Source organism: Martes martes (assembly GCF_963455335.1).
Source record: "Martes martes genome assembly, chromosome: 18".
Lineage (NCBI taxonomy): Eukaryota > Metazoa > Chordata > Mammalia > Carnivora > Mustelidae > Martes > Martes martes.
The window spans coordinates 9,212,946-9,233,585 of record NC_137906.1 but is presented as its reverse complement, the minus strand read 5'-3'; the positions used below and the strand labels follow the sequence as shown (position 1 = coordinate 9,233,585).

Genomic DNA, 20,640 nt, shown 5'->3' with positions numbered 1-20,640 from the left:
TTTCAGCGTAACAGTATTCATTGTTTTTTCACCACACCCAGTGCTCCATGCAATCTGTGCCCTCCCTAATACCCACCACCTGGTTCCCCCACCCTCCCACCCCGCCCCTTCAAAACCCTCAGGTTGTTTTTCAGAGTCCATAGTCTCTCATGGTTCACCTCCCCTTCCAATTTCCCTCAACTCCCTTCTCCTCTCCATCTACCCTTGTCCTCTATATTATTTGTTATGCTCCACCAATAAGTGAAACCATATGATACTTGACTTTCTCTGTTTGACTTATTTCACTCAGCATAATCTCTTCCAGTCCTGTCCATGTTGCTACAAAAGTTGGGTATTCGTCCTTTCTGATGGAGGCATAATACTCCATAGTGTATATGGACCACATCTTCCTTATCCATTCATCCGTTGAAGGGCATCTTGGTTCTTTCCACAGTTTGGCGACCGTGGCCATTGCTGCTATAAACATTGGGGTACAGATGGCCCTTCTTTTCACTCCATCTGTATCTTTGGGGTAAATACCCAGCAGTGCAATTGCAGGGTCATAGGGAAGATCTATTTTTAATTTCCTGAGGAATCTCCACACTGTTCTCCAAAGTGGCTGCACCAGTTTGCATTCCCACCAACAGTGGAAGAGGGTTACCCTTTCTCCACATCCTCTCCAACACACGTTGTTTCCTGTCTTGCTAATTTTGGCCATTCTAACTGGTGTAAGGTGGTATCTCAATGTGGTTTTGATTTGAATCTCCCTGATGGCTAGTGATGATGAACATTTTTTCACGTGTCTGGTAGCCATTTGTATGTCTTCCTTGGAGAAGTGTCTGTTCATATCTTCTGCCCATTTTTTAATATGATTATCTGTTTTGTGTGTGTTGAGTTTGAGGAGTTCTTTATAGATCCTGGATATCAACCTTTTATCTGTACTGTCATTTGCAAATATCTTCTCCCATTCCGTGGGTTGCCTCTTTGTTTTGATGATTGTTTCTTTTGCTGTGCAGAAGCTTTTTATCTTGATGAAGTCCCAGAAGTTCATCTTTGCCTTTGTTTCCTTCGCCTTTGGAGACATATCTTGAAAGAAGTTGCTGTGGCTGATATCAAAGAGGTTACTCCCTATGTTCTCCTCGAGGATTCTGATGGATTCCTGTCTCACGTTGAGGTCTTTTATCCATTTCGAGTTTATCTTTGTGTACGGTGTAAGAGAATGGTCAAGTTTCATTCTTCTACATATAGCTGTCCAGTTTTCCCAGCACCATTTATTGAAGAGACTGTCTTTTTTCCACTGGATATTTTTTCCTGTTTTGTCAAAGATTATTTGACCATAGAGTTGAGGGTCCATATCTGGGCTCTCTACTCTGTTCCACTGGTCCATGTGTCTGTTTTATTCCTGGTTCAGTTTTGATAATTTACATGTCTCTGGGAATGCATCCATTTCTTCCAGATTGTCAAATTTTCTGGCATATAGTTGCTCATAAGTTATAATAATTGTTTGTGTATTTTTGGTGTTGGTTGTGATCTCTTCTCTTTCAGTCATGATTTTACTTATCCAAATAAAATCCTTTTTCTTTTCTTTTTTTTTTTTAAAGACTTGCTGACTTTTTTTTTTTAAAGATTTTATTTATTTATTTGACAGAGAGAGAGATCACAAGTAGGCAGAGAGGCAGGGAGAGAGAGAGGAGGAAGCAGGCTCCCTGCTGAGCAGAGAGCATGATGCGGGGCTCAATCCCAGGACCCTGGGATCATGACCTGAGCTGAAGGCAGAGGCTTTATCCCACTGAGCCACCCAGGCACCCCTTTCTTTTCTTTTTGTTAAGTCTGACCAGGGATTTATCAATCTTATTAATTCTTTCAAAGAACCAGCTCCTAGTTTTGTTGATTTGTTCTGCTGTTGTTTTGGTTTCTATTTCATTAATTTCTGCTCTGATCTTTACTATTTTTCTTCTCCTGCTGGGTTTAGGCTTTCTTCGTTGTTCTTTCTCCAGCTCCTTTAGGTGTAGGGTTAGGGTGTGTACTTGAGACCTTTCTTGTTTCTTGAGAAAGGCTTGTATTGCTATATACTTTCCTCTCAGGACCGCCTTTGCTGTGTCCCAAAGATTTTGAACAGTTATGTTTTCATTTTTGTTTGTTTCCATGAATTTTTTAAATTTTTTCTTTAATTTCCTGGTTGACCCATTTATTCTTTAGTAGGATGCTCTTTAGCCTCCATGTATTTGAGGTCTTTCCAACTTTCTTCTTGTGACTGAGCTCTAGTTTCAGAGCATTGTGGTCTGAAAATATGCAGGGAATGATCCCAGTCTTTTGGTACCAGTTGAGACCTGATTTGTGACCCAGGATGTGATATATTCTGGAGAATGTTCCATGGGCTCTAGAGAAGAATGTGTATTCTATTGCTTTGGGATGGAATGTTCTGAATATATATGTGATGCCCATCTGGTCCGGTGTGTCATTTAAAGCCTTTATTTCCTTATTGATCTTTTGCTTAGATGATCTGTCCATTTCAGTGAGGGGGTGTTTAAAGTCCCCTACTATTATTGTGTTATTGTTGATGTGTTTCTTTGATTTGTTATTAATTGGTTTATATAATTGGCTGCTCCCAGGTTAGGGGCATAGATATTTAAAATTGTTAGATCTTCTTGTTGGACTGCCCTTTAAGTATGATATAGTGTCCTTCCTCATCTCTTGGCTTAAAATCTAATTTATCTGATATAAGGATAACCATCCCAGCTTTCTTCTGATGTCCATTAGCGTGGTAACTTGTTTTCCCCCCACTCATTTTAAATATGGATGTGTCTTTGGGTCTAAAATGAGTTTCTTGTAGACAGCATATCAATGGGTCTTTTTTTAATCCATTCTGATAATCTTTGTCTTTTGATTGGGGCATTTAGCCCATTTACATTCAGGGTAACTATTGAAAGATATGAATTTAATGCATCTGTGGTGTAAAAAAAAAAAAAAGAAAGATATGAATTTAGTGCTATTGCATTGCCTGTAAGGTGACTGTTAGTGTATATTGTCTCTGTTCCTTTCTGGTCTATGTTACTTTTAGGGTCTCTCTTTGCTCAGAGGACCCCTTTCAGTATTTCCTGTAGGGTGGTTTGGTGTTTGCAAATTCTTTTATTTTTTGTTTGTCCTGGAAGTGTTTTATCTCTCCTATTTTCATGACAGCCTAGCTGGATATAGTATTCTTGGCTGCATATTTTTCTCATTTAGTGCTCTGAATGTATCATGCCAGTCCTTTCTGGCCTGCCAGGTCTCTGTGGATAAATCTGCTGCCAATCTAATATTTCTACCATTGTATGTTATAGACCTCTTGTCCCAAGCTTCTTTCAGGATTTTCTCTTTGTCACTAAGACTTGTAAGTTTTACTATTACATGATGGGATGTGGATCTATTTTTATTGATTTTGAGGGGGGTTCTCTGTGTCTCTTGGATTTTGATGCTTGTTCCCTTCGCCAAATTAGGGAAATTCTCTGCTATAATTTGCTCCGATATACCTTCTGCCCCACTCTCCCTTTTTTCTTCTTCTGGGATCCCAATTATTCTAACATTGTTTCATCTTATGGTATCACTTATCTTTCAAATTCTCCCCTCATAGTCCAGTAGTTGTTTGTCTCTTTTGCTCAGATTCTTTATTCTCCATCATTTGGTCTTCTATATCACTAATTCTCTCTTCTGTCTCATTTATCCTAGCAGTAAGAGCCTCCATTTTTTAAAATTTCTTTTCAGTGTAACACTATTCATTGTTTTTGCACCACACCCAGTGCTCCATGCAATACGTGCCCTCCTTAATACCCACCACCTGGCTCCCCCAACCTCCCACCCCCCGCCCCTTCAAAACCCTCAGGTTGTTTTTCAAAGTCCATAGTCTCTCACGGTTCACCTCCCCTTCCAATTTCCCTCAACTCCCTTCTCCTTTCCATCTCCCCATGTCCTCCATGTTATTTGTTATGAAGAGCCTCCATTTTTGATTGTACCTCCTTAATAGCAATTTTTATTTCAACTTGATTACATTTTAGTTCTTTTATTTCTCTGGAAAGGGATATTATTTCTCCTGAAAGGGCTTCTCTAATATCTTCCATGCTTTTTTTTTGGAGCCCAGCTAGCACCTTGAGAATCATCATTCTGAACTCTAGTTCTGACATATTACTAATGTCTGTATTGATTAGGTCCCTAGCTATTGGTGTTGCCTCTTGTTCTTTTTTTTTTTTTTGTGGTGAGTTTTTCCACCTTGTCATTTTATCCAGATAAGAATAGATGCATGAGAGAACAAAATACTAAATACTAAAAGGATAGCTACAACCCCAGAAAAATATACACAACCAAGTTAGAAGAGACCTGAAACTAGGGTCTCTAGGGGGAGAAGAAAGGGGAAAAAAGGTTATATATACTAGACTGGTGAATAGAACAGAGCCACACACTTGATTTTGGGTGTATTTTGGTCTGTTAGAAGAAACTACCTCTCAAAATTGTAAAGAAAGAAAAACTTACATAGATACAAACATAAGGGCAAACACAATGAAGGGATGGAATATGACTGTAAAGATGAAAATTAAAAAAGATTCTAAAAAAGGAATTGATAAGATAAGAAGTTAGTTGAAAAAAGAAAAAAAAAGAGGAAAGAATGTGATCAGGCTGGAGACTAGAACAAAGCCATGTGCTAGATCTGGTGTATATTTTGATCCATTAGAAGAAATTGTATGCCAAAATTTTAAAGGAAAAAGAAACTGTATATGTATACAAAAAATAAGGTTAAATACAATGAAGGGATAAAATATGACTGTAACAATGAAAATTAAAGAAGATTTTTAAAAAGGTATTGATAAGATAGTTAAAAAACGTTAAAATAAGAAAGGAAAAATTTAAAAAATAGAATAAGAAAAAAATAAAATTTAAAAAATTTATCTTTGAAAGACTAAAGGATCATGGGAAAAAAGCCATGAATTCTTTTTTTTTAAAATTAAATTTAATTTTTTTTCAGTGTTCCAAAATTCATTGTTTATGCACCACACCCAGTGTTCCATGCAGTGTTGCTTTCCCCTAGCTCTGGAGTTCCGCAGTTCTCATTGATCAGAGAACTTGATCTTGGCTGAATATTCTTGCTGATCTTCTGGGGGAGGATCCTGTTGCAGTGATTCTCATATGTCTTTGCTCGAGGTGGAATTGCACTGCCCTTGCCAGAGGCCAGGATAAGTAATCTGCTTGGGTTCGCTCTCAGAACTTTTGTTCCCTTAACACTTTCTGTAGAGCTTTGGAGGATGGGAATGAAGATGGTGGCCTCCCAATCTCCCGCTCCATAGTGTCCAAGAGCTTGGGGCCCCACTCCTCAATGCACCCTCAGAGAAAAGCAGTCAGTCCCTCCCGTCTCCCTGGTCTCCAGCTGTGCTCCGTGCTTACCCGGCCTGTGACTGAGTGTTTCTCTCTCTGGCGCACGGCCCCCTTTGGTGTCTCCAAACCCAGCAGATTCCTGCAGTGTGCTCCTGCTTCCTCTGGAAGGAGGTGGTGGGGAGTCTCTCCGGATCTGTCACTTGTGGGGTTCCTGCTCGAAGAGCAGTGGTATGACTGTGCCTTGGATCACGGTTTAAGGTAATCCCAAGCTGAGAGCCCAGTTCTTGGCTCTGTCTCTGCAGCCAGCTTCCCTGCTCCAATACCTGGGAGTTCTGCCACCCTCAGACACCCCTGGTCTTTTTGTGTCCCTGTGGGTCCTGAGACCACACTGTCCCTGCAAGAGCTCCACCCTGTGCTTAGCCTCTGGAGCCACATTCCTCAGTGGAGCAGACTTCTAAAAGTTCCGATCTTGTGCTCACCTGCTCTCTCACTTTCTGGGAGCCAGCCCCTCCCCCTGAGGTCTATCTCCCTGTCACTTAGGATTCACTTCTCTGCATGTCCTACCTTCTAGAAAGTGGTCAATTTTCTGTTTTTAAAATTGTTGCTCTTCTATCTCCCCCTTAGCTTTGAGTGTTCAGCAATTGATGGTTTCCTGGTGGTCCTTGGCACAGGAGCAACCTCCAAAGTGCTGGGGTGATGAGTTGTGGGCCCCTGTTACTCCCAAGTCAAAAACCTTGCCGAGGGACAGAAAAGCCCCGCAGAAGCATACGTCTCACCACAGCCATGAAATAGAATTGATTTTTATATTAATCTTGTATCCTGAAGCCCTGCTAAACTGGTTTATTAGTTCCAGTAGACTTTTATTGTATTCCTTCAGAGTTTCTATGTACAATATTATGTTGTCTAATAAGAGATGCTTTTATTCTTTATTTCCTTTATGAGTAACTTTTTTCTTTTTTTTCTTTCTTTCTCTCTCCCTTTTCTTTTCTTTTCTTTTCCATTTATCCCTTACTCCCTTCCTCCCTTCCTTCCTTCCCTCACTCCCCACCTCTATTTTTTCCTTCTTTCCTTTCTTTCTCTTCCTGGCTAGAACTTCTGGTACAATTTGAATACAAGTGGTGAGAGAGACAACCTTGTTTTGTTTAATCTTAAGGGAAAGTGTCCAGTCTATATCCATTAAGTGTGACATTAGGTATGAGTTTTTCATAGATGCCTTTTATCAGGTTGAGGACATTCCTTTCTGCTCCTAGTTTGTTGAGTGTTTTTATTACCAAATAGTGTTAGATTTTTGTCAAATACTTTCTCTGGCTGAATTGAGATAACTGTGTGGTTTTTATTTTTATTTCATTTTTTTAAAATGATTTTATTTATTTATTTGATGGAGGGAGAGAGATCACAAGTAGGCAGAGCAGCAGGCAGAGAGAGGGGGGAAGCAGCCTCCCTGCTGAGCAGAGAGCCTGATGAGAGCCTTGATCCCAGGACCCTGAGATTATGACCTGGGCTGAAGGCAGAGGCTTAACCCACTGAGCCATCCAGGTGCCCCACTGTGTGGTTTTTAAAACATTTTGTTATTATATTGTATTAAATAACCTGGAATTGCTGGGATAAACCCCTCTTGGTTGTGGTATATCCTTCTTTTGATATGTTGCTGGGTTCAGTTTTCTAATATTTTGTTAAGGATTTGTGCTTCTGTGTTCTAAGATATATTGGTCTGTAGTTCTCTTGTATTGTGATATTATTGTTTGGTTTTAGAACCAGGGTAAAACTGGCTAGGCAGAATGAGTTTGAAAATCTTCCTACCTCTTCTATTTTTTGAAGAATTTGTGCAAAATTGATGTTGATTGAACTTTAAATATTTGCTAGAGCTCACCTGAGAAACCGCCTGGAGCTGAGCTACCTTTTTGTCAGTAGTTTCTTCACTACTAACTCAGTCTTTTTATTTGTCTTTCAGATTGCCTGTGTGTGTGTGTGTGTGTCTATGTGATTTTATGTCACTTTCTAGTGTATCTTTTTCTAGGAATTTTTCCATTTCATCTAATTTATTGGCATTCAGTTTCATAGTATTCCCTGTAGTCCTTTTTTTAAAAAGATTATTTATTTATTTATTTGACAGACAGAGATCACAAGGAGGCAGAGAGGCAGGCAGAGAGAGAGGAGGAAGCAGGCTCCCTGCTAAGCAGAGAGCCTGATGTGGGGTCGATCCCTGGGAACAGGAAGAGTCAAAGGCAGAGGCTTTAACCCACTGAGCCACCCAGGTGCTCCACCCCTTTAGTCCTTTTTATTTTTGTAATGTCAGCAGCAATCTCCCTTTTCACTTCTGATGACAGTAATTGGAATCTCTTCTCCTTTTCCCTCGGTTGTCTGGCTTAAGGTCTTTTGAAAGAATCAGCTTTGTTTTCTTTGAATTTTCTCTTGTTTTTTAGTCTTGATTTCTTAAGTTTCTGCTCTTGTCTATATTATATGCTTCCTTCTGCTTGCTTTTAGTTTAGTGTGCTCTTGTATTTTTGGGATGTTTTTGACAGAAATCTGGGTCATTGATTTGAAATCTTGGTTCTTTTTAAAGGTAGGCATATATAATGATAAATTTCTTTCTGGTCATTGCTTTTGCTACATCCCATGAATTTTGGTGTTTGGTTTCCTCATGCATATATTCTCCAAGTAATTCTAAAATGCCCCTTATATTTTTTGTTTGCTGACTGGCTGTATAAGAGTGTACTGTGTAATTTCCACAGATTTGTGGGTTTTCCATGTAGTTTTTGTTTTTTTTTTTAAGGTTTTTATTTATTTATTTGACAGACAGAGATCACAAGCAGGCAGAGCGGTGGGGAAGCAGGCCCCCTGCCAAGCAGGGAGTCCAATGCGGGGCTCGATCCCAGGACCCCGGGATCACGACCCGAGCCGAAGGCAGAGGCTTTAACCCACTGAGCCACCCAGGCGCCCCTAGTTTATGTTTTTGTTTTCTAGTTTTACTCTGTTGTTGTTGAAGGGCATACTATGTATTATTCTATCCTGACACAATTTCTTAAATTGTGTGATATATTAAAGTAACATATTATGGTCTTGTGTTTCCTAATATGCTCTAGTCTAAAAATAAAAGGATAAGAGATTCAAGAATGTAATCCTGTTCCTTTGGTAACTCCATAGATGTGGCAGGAGACACTGATCTGACTGCTCTAATGGTGGCCTGTGTGTGTGACTTGCTGTGGCTTAGCCATTAGCTTGAAAGTTTGAATAAATGTCATAGAGGTAATAACTCCTGATATGAATGAATCCTGGTGTCTTTTAATCCTCAGGTTGGTAGACCAAATTATAATTGCTTCAGGGAAATTTTGCATTTTCATTGATTTTTCCTTTTTTTTTCTTATAGTACTGTTTCCATTCCTTACCCCAGTTTTTGAAATGTTAAATATTTGGCTATTTCCAAAAAGAGTTACTGATTTTTTTAAGAAATCTGTAGAAAGGATGAAGGAAAGTCGTCTCAAAGATAAACAAAAGGTAAATCCAGTGGTGGTTCCATGTGCATGTTCACTTTTGATCTTTTATTGAGCTGTATACATCTGATGTGCACACTGCTAAGTATGTTTTTATGCTTAACAGAGAACTCTAGAGTTTAGGGCAAGAGACTTCTAACATTTTAGAGAGAATGAAGAAGGTGGAGGTCAGGAGAGGAGATAAGAAGATGAGTCAGAAAGTGTTTAAAATTTAAGAATAAGCATGCCAATGAGTATGTTAGTGCATAAACTTTGGTGAGAGAAAAGCTACCACTTCCCTTCAATAAATGGTCAAAACGTAAAAATTACTGTGTAAAATCTTTTTCCTGGTAGTATAATTTTACCATATCTTACATTGGCAAAGGATCCCTTCAATTCTAAGTGTTTTCTTACACATTTTCTGGTGGAAGGTCCCCTCAGGTGCCTGGTTATGTTAAATTTGAGGCTGTCATAGTCCGGAATGAGCAGGTGTTTTCTTTGGGCACTGAGGCTGCAAGCTGGCCAAGTAGGGTTTGCCTTTCTTAGGCCTGGCAGCCGGAACTAGGGTATATATAGGACAGAGAGATAGGACTGGTACCCCAGGATCTCTCTGTAGATTGTGCAGAGTTCTGAGAGGGTGGGGCATTGGAAGACGCTGACACAGAAGCTTCCTGTGGACTCTGGGTGTAAAGGAGCCATATTCTCAGGAGAAAGTTAGGTTCTGCACCCCTGTTTATTTCTGACTTCACAAGTGACTTTTTGTCATTGAAATGTCTCTTTCTGTGTCCAGCACCGAGTGGACTTTCTTCAGCTGATGATTAACTCCCAGAATTCCAAAGAAATGGACACCCATAAAGGTAAGCCAGGAGAGCTTCAGAGCACTCTTGATGGGGCAGCTCAGAGACAGGAGACTGTTCTGAGATACGGAGGAAGAGTTTTAGCAGATGGAATATCAGAAAATTGAAGCAAGACGCATGTTCAGATGCAAATGGTAGCCAGAGCATTTTCCAGAAGAACACAGCCACAGTTTGTTCAAAGCTCGAAGGGCGATGATAGACAAAGCCATCAGTGGTCTGCCACATGGGAGCTTGTTTGCAATGGCAATCCTCCAGCCTATTCCAGGCCCACTGAATCAGAACCTCTGCCTGGAAATTCACATCAAGGCTTCCTCACATCAGGAGGCACCTGGCCGCAGTATTGGTGACCTTCACTTGGAACACTTGGTTAAACTTGTGTTCACTGGCTTAATCTACTGCAAGTTTTTCTTTTCCTTTTGTAATTAAGAAGTAACTGGTGCAGGATGCCTTTGTGACTGTGTACACATGGTGTTTCTCTTTAAACCATCACCTACTACTTTTATCATCCATGGATGGTATTTGACAAAAACCATTAATACTATGATGGTTGGAAATGATGACTTTCTACTTCTACCATTTCTTCTACATTTGGAGTGATAGTCCATTGTTAGGGTGAGCTTTCCATTCATCATCATTATTGTATTTGCTTATTTATTTTTTATTTTTATTTTTTATTATGTCCAATTAGCCAGCATAGAGTATATCATGAGTTTTTATGTACCGTTCAACAATTCACTAGTTGTGTATAATATTTAGTATTCTGTATTTGTCTATTTATATATGTCAGTATGATCTCATATATTACTTAGTCTCTTATATCATTTTTTATTTAGATTGTTAATTTTCTCAGATTTGTCTCTGTAAGCCCTTTCATTTGGGCTCCTGTGTCCTTTTTTTCTTTCAACTTCTTTTTTTATGTTTTCAGTAGACTTTATTTATTTTAAAAGATTTAATTTATTTATTTGTTAGCAAGAGAGATAACACAGGAGAGGGAGAGGAAGACAGAAAGAGAAGCAGGTGAGCTTCTGAGCAAGAAGACCAATATAGGACTTGATCCTAGGACCCTGGGATCATGACCTGAGCGGAAGGCAGACACTTAACCGACTGAGCCACACAGGCATCCCAATAGACTTTATGTATTATTATTATTATTTTTTCCTTAATGCTGTTTTATTTTTGTTTCCACTTTCTACAGTTTGTCTTGGCAGGGTAATTTTTTTAAAAATTTCTTTTCAGTGTAACAGTATTCATTGTTTTTGCACTACACCCAGTGCTCCATGCAATATGTGCCCTCCTTAATACCCACCACATGGCTCCCCCAACCTCCCATCCCCTGCCCCTTCAAAACCCTCAGGTTGTTTATGTATTTTTTTAAAAGATTTTATTTATTTATTTGAGAGAGAGAGTGAGAGAGAGATTGAGAGGATAGATGGTCAGATAGAAGCAGACTCCCCATGGAGCTTGGAGCCCAATGTGGGACTTGATCCCAGGACTCCGGGTTCATGACCTGAGCCAAAGGCAGTTGCTTAGCCAACTGAGCCATCCAGGAGGCCCTAGACTTTAATTTTTATAGCAGTTTTAGGTTCACTGCAAAATTGAGTGAAAGACACAGTGATTTATCCCATATTCCCCCTACCCCACTTATATGCAGCACCCCCCCCAACAAAATCACCCATGATGTGGTAATTTTGTTGTAGTCAATGTCCATACAGTGACACCTTATTACCACCCAAAATCCATAGTTTACATTACAGTTCACCCTTGGTGTTGTTTATGCTATGGGTTTAGACCTATGTATAGTGATGTATATCTACCACTATGGCACACAGAGTATTCTGTATCCTTTTGCCATATTATTTCCTGACCATTTCCTTGCATTCTGATGTGGGACATTCCAGTTTCTCTTCTGTTTCCCTTGGTGAGCCTTGGAATCGGCAATTTTCTCCAGGAAGCTCTGTTTCCTTTTAGTGAGAATGATATTTAGAAACCAGAATCTAGGATCTAGGAGTACTTGTTGCTATGAGGGTTTCTTTGCTTCTATTTCCTCTCAGTGGGTCAAGCCCAGAATATCAACCATATTTACACAGGACTAGTCAATATAAATATTTCTTTTTTTTCCTTTTTAAAAAATATTTTATTTATTTATTTGACAGAGATCACAAGTAGGCAGAGAGGCAGGCAGAGATGGGGCGGGGGAAGCAGGCTCCCTGCTGAGCAGAGACCTGATGTGGGGCTCAATCCTAGGACCCTGAGACCATGACCTGAGCCAAAGGCAGAGGCTTAACCCACTGAGCCTCCCAGGGGCCCAATATAAATATTTCTATATTCATAACCAGTGATCTAATTATGGTCTCTGCATCTGAAAGAGAAAAGGAGGCTTGGTGTATTGTGGTTTCCATGACAGAAATTGTGGTTAATTTCAAAATTGTGGCTAATTTCAAGCTATGTATGGTTTGACAACCATCTAACAAAATTCTTGACTATATAAGCGTTTATTCTAGAGAAAAATGATGGACTTACTCTTTTAGATCACTAATATCTGTATATGTGTATCTATTACTATGTCTACTTCTATTCTTTTAAATTTAAAAAATGTTTTATTTATTTATCTGACATGGAGAGAAAGACAGCGAGAGAGAGAACACAAGCAGGGGGAATGGGAGAGGGAGAAACAGACTTCCCACTGAGCAGGGAGGCTGATGTGGGGCTCGATCTCAGCACCCTGGATAATGATCTGAACCAAGGCAGACTGAGCCACCCATGTGCCCCTGTATTGTTCTATTCTCTCTCTCTCTCTCTCTCTCTCTCTCTCTCTCTAGTTCTACTACTTTCTATGATGAAGGAAATACTCTATATATGCTTGGTTCTGTATACAACCACTACACACATGTGATTTTTGAGCACTTGACATGTGGCTAGTGTCAATGAAGATCTGAATCTTATATTGGATTTAGTATAACTAAGTAAAATTTAAATAAAAATAGCCACATCTGGCAAGTGGCTACCTTATTGGACAGCACAGCTCTAAACTTTGATTATCATGGAATTATCAAGAATTTGATAGTTGAATTTATCCAAAGCATCATCACAGAAGTGTGACTGGGAAATCAGAACTCTATAGACCTTTTATACACTCTTTGTATTACTTTTGGTTATGAATTCCATATTTATGGTAGAATTGCCATTCCAGTGCTCTAAGTATCTAAATATCCTGATACAGTTCTGATGAAAGAAATTAGAGCATGACCATGCTGAGTTCCTGCCAGGAGAAAATCAAGGGAGATGCCAACTTATATTCAGAGTGGGGTCATTCCATAAGGAAGGTGACATCCAGGCCATGATTGAATAGGCATCACTAATTCCATTCACTGGATACAGTTTGTCTGTTTCTCGCTAGCTAGTACCCTGCTATTGACACCTTCTTTCCTCTGCTCCTTTAATGGTACGAATTATCCTAGTTTAGTCATCACTCTTCTCATTTGGTCTGTGTCATATTTTCTGTACATACTGGAGAAGTTGTGTGCCAGGTCTTCTATTAGCTGAGACTTCGGAAAGTTATACGCTGTGCTTCTCAAGATAAGTTGTGCACACAGATCACCACATCTCATGAAAGGTCAGATTTTGATTTGATTGTTCTAGGGTGACGTTTGGGATTCTGCATTTCTAGTAAGCTCCCAGATGCTGCAGATCCCACATTTGGAGCAGCAAGATTTTATCTGTAGCCCAATTATGTTCTCTTAAAGTTCCCACAAATATGTTTAGATGAAATATCATTCATTTTTCCTGACAATGCCTTCCTGACTAAACCTTAACATTGCAGGGGCGCCTGGGTGGCTCAGTGGGTTAAACCCTCTGCCTTCGGCTCAGGTCATGATCCCAAGGTCCTGGGATCGAGCCCCACATTGGGCTCTCTGCTCAGCGGGGAGCCTGCTTCCTCCTCTCTCTCTGCCTGCCTCTCTGCCTACTTGTGATCTCTGTCTGTCAAATAAATAAATAAAATCTTTAAAAAACAAACAAACAAACAAAAAAAACCTTAACATTGCAAACTCTCTCCCATCCAAGTACTAACCAGGCCCGACCCTGCTTAGCTTCCGAGATCAGACGAGATCGGGCACGTTCAGGGTGGTATGGCCATAGACACATTGCAAACTCTCTAAAGAAATATATATTCTGTTTTAGCTGGAAGGACTTAAGTTTTCCTGGGGGAGAATGCTATCCCATGTGACTTAGGACTGAAGTCCTGTTGGGATTCTCCAAAGGACATACTGATAACTCTGTGTACATTAGACAAAATGCCATTTCCTGAAATCACCTATCTGTGTTGGTGGGAAAGGTGGTATGAGAGGAGTGGATGGTCAAGAATAGTATAGACCACGGGAATAACCAGGTCAAGAAAACTTCTGGCTCTTCTGGCTCTGTAAGATAGACATCAGGGTGTAAACCACTGTGAGTTTGATTCTGGATTGCTTTTAAATTTTCCCCCAAGGGAATTGTGAGTTTCAAATAGATTGCTCATCACCTGTAATGTGGTATATTATATTCATCTGTTTTAGTTCAAATGTCTCCCTTCTCTTTTAGCTATGTCTGATCTGGAACTCGTGGCCCAATCTATTATCTTTATTTTTGCTGGCTACGAGACCACTAGCACTTCTCTTTCCTTCCTTGTGTATGAATTGGCCACTCACCCTGATGTCCAGCAGAAACTGCAGGAGGAGATTGATGCGACTTTCCCCAAGAAGGTGAGTGGGTCCTACTGAGGAGGGAGTCAGAATAGGCTTGGTTATATCTCAGTAACAGATTAGCTCTCAAATCCAGTGGGTTTTTAAAAAAATTTCTTTTTAGTGTAACACTATTCATTGTTTTCTTTAATGTTTTATTTCTTTTCAGCGTAACAGTATTCATTGTTTTTTCACCACACCCAGTGCTCCATGCAATCCGTGCCCTCCCTAGTACCCACCATCTGGTTCCCCCACCCTCCCACCCCCCGCCCCTTCAAAACCCTCAGGTTGTTTTTCAGAGTCCATAGTCTCTCATGGTTCACCTCCCCTTCCAATTTCCCTCAACTCCCTTCTCCTCTCCATCTACCCTTGTCCTCCATATTGTTTGTTATGCTCCACAAATAAGTGAAACCATATGATACTTGACTCTCTCTGCTTGACTTTTTTCACTCAGCACAATCTCTTCCAGTCCCATCCACGTTGCTACAAAAGTTGGGTATTTGTCCTTTCTGATGGAGGCATGATACTCCATAGTGTATATGGACCACATCTTCCTTATCCATTCGTCTGTTGAAGGGCATCTTGGTTCTTTCCACAGTTTGGCGACCGTGGCCATTGCTGCTATAAACATTGGGGTACAGATGGCCCTTCTTTTCACTCCATCTGTATCTTTGGGGTAAATACCCAGTAAAGCAATTGCAGGGTCATAGGGAAGCTCTATTTTTAATTTCTTGAGGAATCTCCACACTGTTCTCCAAAGTGGCTGCACCAACTTGCATTCCCACCAACAGTGAAAGAGGGTTCCCCTTTCTCTACATCCTCTCCAACACACGTTGTTTCCTGTCTTGCTAATTTTGGCCATTCTACCTGGTGTAAGGTGATATCTCAATGTGGTTTTAATTTGAATCTCCCTGATGGCTAGTGATGATGAACATTTTTTCATGTGTCTGATAGCCATTTGTATGTCTTCATTGGAGAAGTGTCTGTTCATATCTTCTGCCCATTTTTTAATATGATTGTCTGTTTTGTGTGTGTTGAGTTTGAGGAGTTCTTTAGAGATCCTGGATATCAACCTTTTGTCTGTACTGTCATTTGCAAATATCTTCTCCCATTCCGTGGGTTGCCTCTTTGTTTTGTTGACTGTTTCTTTCACTGTGCAGAAACTTTTGATCTTGATGAATTCCCAAAAGTTCATTTTCACTTTTGTTTCCTTTGCCTTTGGAGACATATCTTGAAAGAAGTTGCTGTGGCTGATATCGAAGAGGTTACTGCCTATGTTCTCCTCTAGGATTCTGATGGATTCCTGTCTCACGTTGAGATCTTTTATCCATTTTGAGTTTATCTTTGTGTACAGTGTAAGAGAATGGTCAAGTTTAATTCTTCTACATATATCTGTCCAATTCTCCCATCACCATTTATTGAAGAGACTGTCTTTTTTCCACTGTATATCAAATCCAGTGGGTTTTCATAAAAAGATTTACTTCTAACTCACGTTTGCATGTCCAGCATGGGAGTCAGCCTCTGCTTCATATAGTTATTTGGTGGTACTGGGGAAAGAGGCTCCACTTTCTTATACCTGTATTGTCTGGAACTTGGGGACTAATTGTTGGCTGCGGAACAAGGAACTAAACTCCCAGCTTAGGAAGGAACTACAGGAACTTATAAAGGAACAAGAAACTCAACTCACAGTTTATGAAGAGACCTGGCCTGGGCAAAGCGTGAAACCTCAGACCAACAATGAGGAGACCTTTCCAGTCATAGAGGTTGGGGCTAAGATCTGATCCCCTTCCCAATATTCCCTAGGACTGAAATTGTGTTTCCACAGTCGGTGCATCCAGTCCTACCCCTCTCTTGCCCTATTTGTGTTGAAAGGAACTAGTGTCTCCCCCAATTATAGTTTTTATGTAATACAGTGTTTCTCTCTAAATACTGTAAATATAATTGAAAAGATAGGAAGCAGGATATTTCTACTAGAAGAGTTTGTGTGGAAGAGGAGATATTTTCTGTTGTATGTTCTTCTTCTATGGTGTGGGTGTGTGACCTCTGTTTTGAAAGGAAATGGTGACTTCAACATATTTCACTGATGACTAAGGGTCATAGGGAAGGAGAAATAAAATGAGATAAAAATAGGGAGGGAGACAAACTATAACTCTTGAGTATAGGAAACAAACTGGGGTTTTCTGGAGGGGAGTGAATGGGAGGATGGGGTAAGTGGGTGATGGGCATTAAGGGGGACACCTGATGTAATGAGCACTGGGTGTTATATGCAACTAATGAATTATTTAATTCTACACCTGAAACTCATAATACACTATATGTTAACTAAATTGAACTTAAATAAAAAACTAAAAAAAACCATTAAGTGTCATAGTCTTAGTCTCTTTTGTTCACATGAGGAAGAAGAATCACTACCTAGGAAGGATTTCAGACCCTGTTTAGGGGATTGTCCCAGCAGTATCCCCTTGTCATTACTATTGTACACATGTCAGTGGGCCACTGAGCAGGTCAAAGGACATGGTAGATATGAAAATGTCCATAAAAGTCCTTTACCAAAATACATGATTCTTAGTTGTTCCTAACACTTCAGGAATAATGTGTAGAGTGAGTTGTATGTTGATTCCAAATCTCAATGTATCAAAATCTGTTTGTTTCCTTCCAGGCACCACCCACTTATGATGGTCTTGTACAGATGGAGTATCTGGACATGGTGTTGAATGAAACTCTGAGATTATACCCAATCGGTGGTAGACTTGAGAGAGTCTGTAAGAAAGATGTGGAAATCAGTGGTGTGTTTATTCCCAAAGGGACAGTGGTGATGGTGCCAGTCTTTACTCTTCACCGAGACCAGGATCTCTGGCCAGAGCCTGAGGAGTTCCGCCCTGAAAGGTACAGGAAACCCTAGAATGGGGAACCCACTCTCATTTTGGAGGATATTCTGATATTTCCTTTGTATAGATGAGAAGCATGTGGTTGACAATTATTTATTTGTACATCTTTTTATTTTTAGAAGTATTTTTTATTACAAGATGATCATTGTCAAAATTTTGGAAACTCTAGTTGAGAAAAAAGATTAATGTCATCACCAGTCACATACATCATTATTAATCATATGATATATGTCCTGTGGATATTTTTCTATGCATATAAATTAATAAAAGTTAGTTTGGCAATATATATATGTATGTGTGTATATATATGTATGTATATATGTGTGTGTGTATATATATACACACACATACATATATATATATATATACTTTTTTAAAATTTAGATTTTTTTTTTTAGTGTTCCAAGATTCATTGTTTATGCACCACAACAGTGCTCCATGCAATACGTGTCCTCCTTAATACCCACCACCAGGCTCACCTAACCCCCCACCCCTGTCCCCTCTAAAACTCTGTTTGTTTCTCAGAGTCCACAGTCTCTCATGGTTCATCTCCCCCTCAGATTTTCCCAATTCACTTTTACTAATGTCCTCCATCCTATTCCTTATGCTCCGCAAGTAAGTGAAACCATATAATTGACTCTCTCTGCTTGACTTATTTCACTCAGCATAATCTCCTCCAGTCCTGTCCATGTTGATACAAAAGTTGGGTATTCATCCTTTCTGATGGAGGCATAATATTCCATTGTGTATAGGGACCATATCTTCATAAAATCTTTTTTATGAAGATATGGTCCCTACATACAATGGCATTAGATATATTTTTGAACTACTTACTTAATGTAACAGTAAGCTATAAACAACATACCATATTTGTGTTTGTGATTACGCATATACTATAATATACATTACCGTTATCCTTTTTAAGACAATGGGACTATTTTTCCTTGAAGTTTTTCTGCTCTCTCTAGCTGTCTGAATTTACCCCTCACACTCTCACATTCCATCTTTGCAACCCTGGGCCACCGTTTCTGCTAGCTGTAGTGGGAGAGCAGTGGCTGTGGAGCTGAGTTCATGTCCCTGACAGGAGGAACAGTCTCAGGAGGACATAGGCACACAGGCCTGTGCCGATGGCTGTGGTCCTGTGCCAGCTCCCACCTCTCTCAGCATCTGGGTTCATCCAGAGCAAGCTCATTTGCTCTGTAGCTGACTGAGACATCCTCCTTGGAGGGGTCTTGAGCTTTCTCTTCTGATGATTCAGAGCAGAGTCTGGATTTGGGCGCAGCCCGAATTCTGCTACAGTCCGTGCTTTCCTGTTTTTCATATTGGTGAGCAAAATTTGGATGAACGTTTTAGTGATTTAGATGTTTAGCCCCTGCCTCTAAGCTCCTCGATGGCAGAGCCCTTGTTCTGTTGCATGGCATCCCTAGTGCTTGCAATGCATCTACACATACTTGCTGAAAGATCTCAAAATGACCAAGTCATCTGCATTCTGTACCAGGAGACCTGATGGTTCCCAGAAGCTCAGCAGTTCCCTCTCCTGTAGCTTCTCTAATGGAAACCAGGGAGCACTCCTGGTACTTGTCTGTGATTCATTCAGTCACGAGAGGAAGTGCTCATCTGTGTATGTCAGGGACTGTGCCAGGCAGTATGAAATCCATGCATTAAAAATCCCTTTATAGATAATTTTATTAAAGATTTAATTTATTTGATGGGCACCTGGGTGGCTCAGTCATTAAGTGGCTGCCTTCAGCTCAGGTCATGATCTTAGGGTCCTGGGATTGAGCCTCACATTGGGCTCCCTGCTCAGCAAGAGGCCTGCTTCTCTGTCTCTTGCTCCCCCTGCTTGTGTTCCCTCTCTCACTGTGCCTCTTTCTCTGTCCAATAAATAAATAAAATCTTTAAAAGAAGATTTTATTTATTTGCGTGAGAGAGAGGGTGAAAGAGCACAAGTGGGGGAAGGGGTAGAGGGAGAGGGAGAAGCAGGCTCCCCACTGAGCAGTGAGCCATGGGGCTTGATCCCAGGACCCTGGGATTATGACCTGAGCTGAAGGCAGACACTTAACAAACTGACCCACCCAGGTGCCCCTATTGTGGAGAATTTTGACACATGCACAAACATATTCTATAGACACAAGTCTATGAAATACTTTACATGAATCTATATGTGCCCATCACCTGCCCAACAAACACTAACCCGTATCAGCTGCCCCATCCATGCACTTATAATTCCTTATCTGCTTTCCGTATTACATTAAAGCATATCATCAGTTAACATTCTAGTATCTTCTCTATAATATAGTTAGTTTTAAATAGTACCTCACCACAATGCCATTATCACTTTTCATTGATATAAATATGGAGGAATAAATTTTGAATAAATTGTAGGTCTAACCTTTTTTTTTTATTAAATTTTTTATTTATTTTCAGCATAACAGTATTCATTGTTTTTTCACCACACCCCGTGCTCCATGCAATCTGTGCCCTCCCTAATACCCACCACCTGGTTCCCCCAACCTCCCACCCCCCGCCCCTTCAAAAACCCTCAGGTTGTTTTTCAGAGTCCATAGTCTCTCATGGTTCACCTCCCCTTCCAATTTCCCTCAACTCCCTTCTCCTCTCCATCTACCTTGTCCTCTATATTATTTGTTATGCTCCACAAATAAGTGAAACCATATGATACTTGACTCTCTCTGCTTGACTTATTTCACTCAGCACAATCTCTTCCAGTCCCGTCCATGTTGGTACAAAAGTTGGGTATTCGTCCTTTCTGATGGAGGCATAATACTCCATAGTGTATATGGACCACATCTTCCTTATCCTTTCATCCGTTCAAGGGCATCTTGGTTCTTTCCACAGTTTGGCGACCGTGGCCATTGCTGCTATAAACATTGGGGTACAGATGGCCCTTCTTTTCACTCCATCTGTATCTTTGGGGTAAATACCCAGTAAAGCAATTGCAGGGTCATAGGGAAGCTCTATTTTTAATTTCTTGAGGAATCTCCACACTGTTCTCCAAAGTGGCTGCACCAGTTTGCATTCCCACCAACAGTGTAAGAGGGTTCCCCTTTCTCCACATCCTTTCCAACACACGTTGTTTCCTGTCTTGCTAATTTTGGCCATACCTTTTAGGAGTTTATAGCTTTGTGGGGCAGATAGACCAAAACTCAGTAATTTGAGTGATTATTCATAATTGTGAATATGATTATAGTGGAGCTGCCTATGTAAATCATCTGAAAATCACATGCCTATGTAAATCATCTGAAAATCGGTTGTGGTGGTCCTAGCAGGAAGGTAAGGAGGTAAAGGGAAAAAATAACAATGTAAACCATGGGAGGCATTTGTCCTGCTTCCTTTTCCCATGAATATATGACCAACATCAGTCAGTGGA

At 40.2% G+C, this 20,640-nt stretch overlaps 1 protein-coding gene across 2 annotated transcripts in view; it reads left to right on the top strand.

The window, feature by feature from the left end:
* LOC308359175 (cytochrome P450 3A12) overlaps positions 1-20,640 on the top strand; it is an 83,772-nt gene that overhangs the window by 61,035 nt on the left and 2,097 nt on the right. For both annotated transcript variants that reach the window (XM_080829948.1, XM_080829947.1), the window contains 4 exons: positions 8,687-8,814; positions 9,580-9,646; positions 14,225-14,385; positions 17,024-17,250. In XM_080829948.1, the coding sequence (XP_080686074.1) occupies positions 8,687-8,814; positions 9,580-9,646; positions 14,225-14,385; positions 17,024-17,250 (583 nt within the window). The remainder of the gene's footprint in view (positions 1-8,686; positions 8,815-9,579; positions 9,647-14,224; positions 14,386-17,023; positions 17,251-20,640) is intronic.